Source organism: Neoarius graeffei, chromosome 8 (genome assembly GCF_027579695.1).
Source record: "Neoarius graeffei isolate fNeoGra1 chromosome 8, fNeoGra1.pri, whole genome shotgun sequence".
Classification (NCBI taxonomy): Eukaryota; Metazoa; Chordata; class Actinopteri; order Siluriformes; family Ariidae; genus Neoarius; species Neoarius graeffei.
The window spans coordinates 77,642,338-77,648,337 of record NC_083576.1 but is presented as its reverse complement, the minus strand read 5'-3'; the positions used below and the strand labels follow the sequence as shown (position 1 = coordinate 77,648,337).

Genomic DNA, 6,000 nt, shown 5'->3' with positions numbered 1-6,000 from the left:
AAGTTCATTAAAAGAAAAAAAAAAGTGGCTTTCTTCTCCTCCTCCTCCTCCGCCTCCTTTTCCGAGTATCAGGCATGCTTTGAAGGAAACGCTTCTCAGGGCTACCTGTGAAGTGAGTTGGAGATCAGTGAAATCCACCAGTTCTCACTTGACGGGAGTTTAAGGTTACCGCTGCTATGCACTCGCTCTCTCACACACACACACCATGGCACACCAGGACCTTCCACACCTCAAATGACGTGTGAAAACGTGTCAAGCATCGAGGTCAGACCAGGTTATGTTCACCTGCCCATGTACAACGCTTTTTTACTAATGAGAAATGATGAAAGCTTAAAGCTAGACTGCCTTTCAGGTTTTTCATGTTTAGATCATAAAAATAATTTTACTTGACACCCAATATTTTTATTTATTTATTTTTTTTAGTGGGCGGCACGGTGGTGTAGTGGTTAGCGCTGTCGCCTCACAGCAAGAAGGTCCGGGTTCGAGCCCCGTGGCTGGCGAGGGCCTTTCTGTGTGGAGTTTGCATGTTCTCGCCGTGTCCGCGTGGGTTTCCTCCGGGTGCTCCGGTTTCCCCCACAGTCCAAAGACATGCAGGTTAGGTTAACTGGTGACTCTAAATTGAGCGTAGGTGTGAATGTGAGTGTGAATGGTTGTCTGTGTCTATGTGTCAGCCCTGTGATGACCTGGCGACTTGTCCAGGGTGTACCCCGCCTTTCGCCCGTAGTCAGCTGGGATAGGCTCCAGCTTGCCTGCGACCCTGTAGAAGGATAAAGCGGCTAGAGATCATGTGATGAGATGAGATTTTTTTTAGTGGACCGAAAGCTACTGAATTTGAACCACAGACTTCCAATTTTATTACTTTTTTTTCCCCTAAAAGAACAATTAATGAATTTCGGGCCACGTGGCCCGAAATTCTCCGCCATTTTTTCCTGCTTCACCATGACCCAATTCAAGATACGACATCATGCATGACGTGGTGGGCTTTCCCCGTTCGCACAAGGCATTGTGGGATACAAATTTGAAACAGGAGAGGAAAATGGAGGACGCGAATGAAATGCGAAAGACCGACTACGGTAACGGAAAGCGAGAAGAAAAGACATCATGTTATATACGAAGGAAAGGAAACGCAGGACCAAACTAATAAATATCGGCGGTCAGCGAGCACCTCGGTGTGATCAGCTGTTCTTTTAGCGACAGAATGATGGAACTGTCAGTGCACGGCCAAAGGTAAAGATGCGCATGCGCACACACACGGACTTCCTCTGTCTGCTTGACTGCGCGAAGCGAGCGATTTCATGCACATTATTTGCTTTAATCCCCTCAAATTAAATAACTTCCCAGCCACAGAACAGAATGGCTTGATATTTTGTGAGATATTACAGAAATAAACAGACATCACAATGACCACATTTCCGAGGGAATGAAATTTCACAGATTTTATGAAATCGAAAGGCCGTCGACTTTTAACATAAACCTTAACATGTAATAATTGCTTAACAAGTTCAGAAGGAAATGGCCGACGTAAACTGCATTGTAAGAGTTTTTAGTAACCTACATTTACCATTTCTCCGTTTCGGTAATCTGTACTTTTGTTGTACAATATGTCTTTAGATTAACCACAAACAAAAGGCTTTTTGGAGGCAAAAGGATTTCAAACACGCCTTCTCAATCCCTTGAAATATCAGCCCATGGAGAACAAATCTAGAGTTCTACTCTGTGTGATCACAGCATGAAGCCACAGTCTGGTCTAGAAAGCTTCGCTTCTCACGTCTTTGTACCATTCTGTGTGGCCATTGGTGACACTTGGTTCCACAAAAATGTGATCAATGGCAAAAATGATACCTTATACCTTATGCTTGAAAGTCTTAGCCCTGCTCGTTTGTTCATACCAACCATTTTTCATTGTTTGCCTCTATGTTCTTCAATGCTGTTTTGTAAACTATAATTTCACTACCTGGTGCTGGGAGCATGATAACTTCTTGAGTCTTGATTCTCTCGATAGTGCTTCTGTGTGTCGTCCTACCGCTCGTCCATTAATCTGTAAACCAAACGCCAATATAATACAGAAATATGGTTGTTAGCTCATCCAGCCGACAGATGATAAGTTTATGCCATCATGTGTTATCCGTCGTCATCCACATTTCATGAAAATCGCTTCTTCTCTCTCAATTCTTCACTGATTTTTATTCTTTTTGGCAGGAAGGTAGTTCAGCCTGGGGCGCATATGTCTTCTACCCATGTTTGCATAATTGCAATTAATAATGAAGATATGGAGTAATCAATCAATCAATCCCTAATGAGCAGTTTCCACACAAATCGCTTCTTCTCCCTCAATTCTTCACCGATTTTGATTCTTTCTGGCATGAAGGTAGGGGTACCTAGGGTACATAGAACTTCTATGCAGATTTGCTTCATTACAATTATTAATCAAGTTATGGACTAATTAAGCCTTAATGCCTTAAGTAGTGCAACAAAAATCGCTAGGTCAGTATTCCTAGGGTGTATATTGCTTTTATATAGCTTGCGACTTTTATTGCGCAAGGAAGGTAGCCCACTTTAGCTCGCTCCTTCTGGACTAGACGGGACCAGAGTAAGCTATGCCATCATTGATGGATGGTCTCGTTTTTTTTTTTTTTTAAATTGCAGTAGTAAGAACTCATATTGATGTCCCAGGTCAGAATTGTAGGTCAAGTAGAATTTTTAACCCAGTTCTTAATTTGCTACTTGTATGAGGGAGACTTACTCCATCTATCTAGAATTAGGTTTAGGGTCAGGATTTGGGAAGACTTTGTATTTTAAACTACTTGATGACATTATAAGACTGGACTCATTCATAAATTCAAAATATATATCACCCCTTCCATCATTGAAAAATCATTGTTGGTCTAGTGGTTAAGGTGTTGGGTTAGGAATCAGAAGGTTCCGAGTTTGACTCCTGGTTAAGTATGAAAAAAGATATTTAAACTAAACAGAGACTGTAACTAAAGTCACAATAATTTGCGCTAGATGTTACAAACCAGGACGTCTGGTCACTGTACCCTATAGACCTGGAATGGTTAGAGATCGAGAATGACCCTTCATGAGGAAAAGTGCCACCCTGAACAAAATAAAAAAAAAAACTGATTGGAAAAAAAAATCCTGTTTTTCATGAATCATTCCAGTTTGGTGATCCAGATCAGCACCAAAAGTCATAGCAACGTAATTCAGCTCAGAGGTATTCTTCATGTGAAATTATAAATAATAATAATAATATAATAATAAGAAGAAGAAAATAGAAAGATTCTGAGTGAGAGTAACAATTTGTGCTAACGCTGCTAGCACAAATATAAAAAATGCTAATTAAGTAGAACAGACAGATGGACAAGAGGAAATACTAAGTAGGTGTAGACAGAGAGGAAGTGGATGGAAGAATGAAAGACAAAGGAGGTGATGGAAAATAGATTTATTGCTCTTTTGAGAACCCCCGAAAAACCCAAACCCTTGTTTTATTAATGAGTCTCCAAAATAAAAATCTCTTAAGAATCCAAATTTTACCGAGATTGGAAATTATGAACTAGGTTAAAAATTTTAACCCAGGTTAAAAAAAAAAAATCACCTCGGTTGAAATTTTTTGGCCTGTAACACTGATAATGAAGACCAGATGAAAAGTGAGATTTTCACAAAAATAGCACAAAGATGTCCATCACTGGCATCCAACGTGTTGTTGATCCTGTCTGCTGGGTGGACAGCGCACTTAATTAGAGCTTTGACAAGCCCACTCTCTAAAAGTGACGAGATTATCCCTAATTGATGTCAGTATGGATTAGGGTTCGGTCCGCTGCAGGCCCACTGGCAGGTCCGGCTTCAGGAGGGACGCTGATGAAAAGAGCGCTTTTTGCTCTGCTCAAACCGCCTTTTCGGCGAGAGGACAGATTTCTACCAAAAAGCCTAATGACTGCTTTTGAAGTCTTAATCAACCCGTGACCTTGTTCCTTCGAAACTCCATGGATTCCCTGATTACTGGAGGCTGGAGAGAGGAAAAAAAGAGAAAGAGAGACAGAAAGAGAGGACAAAAAAAAAAAACACATTGTTTTTTTGCAAACAGAGTGTTGAGGCAGTTTGTGACTTTATTCCAAAACGTATTTATTTACAAGTAAAGTTAATAAGAGTGAACGAGCTGCGCCTTTACAAAGCTGGGGGATGGACGCCATGTTGTTCTGAGAAAAAGAGCACGAGTCGCTTGGAGGAAATAACCTGAGGGCTTTTAGGAAAGAGAATAACATGACCCACTTCCTGAAAGAGCTGCTGTGAAGGAGGGATTTATGAGAATTAAAGTTACGGTTCAGAGAAGGAAAAAAAAAACCATAATAACTTTAGCCAAAGTTGATGTAAATAGGAAAATTATTTATACACTTCACTTTTGTTTGAAGGACCGGGTTGCTCAGGGTTTCAAGAGCAATTTCCAAAAGAAAAAAAAAAAAAAGAGCGAAGACAGACACAAGTATACAATTTTCATTTTTAATAAATAGACAGTGCATGAAATAAGTTTACTTTACAATACTGGATATCATTGTACATAACACACACACACACACACACACACACACACACACACACACACACACACAAAAAAGCGTGTGAATATGACCCAATAAATGTTTTTATGCAAACTACACTAAGTAACTTTAAAAACGCACATTGATTAAACTTGCTGAATTCGTGCTGAGTTTATCTCAAGAAGAAAAGAAATATATCACAATGGAAAAATAACTTCGTTCCGCCCGAATAAGTTCCAAATCTGTGCTCAAATCAGAATTTAAGGGAGTTGTACTCAATAACGTACAATATGACTCGGGTAGTCAATGACATGGACAGGCTTTAATTTTCAAACAAATTTTGCATACACTGTACACACACAATCTTGCCTATAAATACCCGGGGGAAATGATGGGAAAATTGTCATTATTGAAGATGCCACGCCTAAGCCAAAATCAACGTGAACAGGCCATCGGGATGTTGCGTGCCGGAAGTACACAGACAGAGGTCGCCCGGCACTTCGGTGTTCATCGTTCGACCATTTCCCGTTTGAGTCAGCGTTACAGACAGACAGGGAGCACCAGGGATCGTCCACGCCCTGGTCAGCCTCGAGTCACGACGCCAGTTCAGGATCAGCACATCAGGCTAGCTCACCTCCGTGACAGATTCCTGACACCCTCAGTCACTGCTGCTGAGACCCCTGGACGACACAGACCCAGAATCTCCAGCATGACGGGCCGAACATGGACCAACGGTCACTTTGAATTTTTTTATTGTGAATTAATTCTTGAGTTTGACAATAAATGTCCTTTATCGATGTTTCAAGATGTGTGTGCATTACATACAATATCATAAATTTCAAATATATGCATGGATCTAAAGTGATATCGTGTTGAATTCCATTGTGCGTTTTTAAAGTTACTTAGTATATTAATCATTATTCTGCCATTTTGACAAAAAAAATAATGTCCGATGGATACTGTAGCGCCAATTATTAGGCACTACTTTACCACTTTAGCGTCCCCGATAACAAGCTGTGAATTTAAGAATGACACTGAAACACCAGACTGACGAGTTCACCTCGTTGAGAAAGAACGCTTATGCTTCCATCATGGCGCTCTCTTCACTTCGATGCTGAGCGAGCACGTGTCGCAGCACACGACAGCGTCTTCGTCCCCGTCTGCATCCTCCTTCTCCAGGAGAAACTCGCCACCACAGCGGCAGCTGTACGAATAACACTCATTCTCTGGAACAGAGGTGAGATATTGATTAGAGCACTGCTGTTTTCACTGAGTGGCAAAAGTCAATCCCTGTGTCTGAAATCGCTCACTCAGTCACTACTCCCTACTCAGTATATAGCGAATTACTGTATAGAGGACTATATAGTGAGCTCATTGATAAAAAAAAAAAATTTCGGACACTACTCCGCCGTACTGTTATTTACGTCATTACCGTTGCACGATTAAAACGTGCCAGATCAGTTGG

General features: G+C 41.0%; 1 protein-coding gene across 7 annotated transcripts in view; it reads right to left on the bottom strand.

Moving 5' to 3' along the window:
• Positions 1-3,520: 3,520 nt before the first annotated feature.
• dnajc24 (DnaJ (Hsp40) homolog, subfamily C, member 24) overlaps positions 3,521-6,000 on the bottom strand; it is a 65,918-nt gene continuing 63,438 nt past the window's right edge. For 4 of the 7 annotated variants that reach the window (XM_060928277.1, XM_060928272.1, XM_060928278.1 and 1 more), the window contains one exon: positions 3,521-4,006. In XM_060928277.1, the coding sequence (XP_060784260.1) occupies positions 3,783-4,006 (224 nt within the window). In that variant the 3' untranslated portion in view covers positions 3,521-3,782. The other 3 variants (XM_060928274.1, XM_060928275.1, XM_060928273.1) reach the window with 3 other exon arrangements.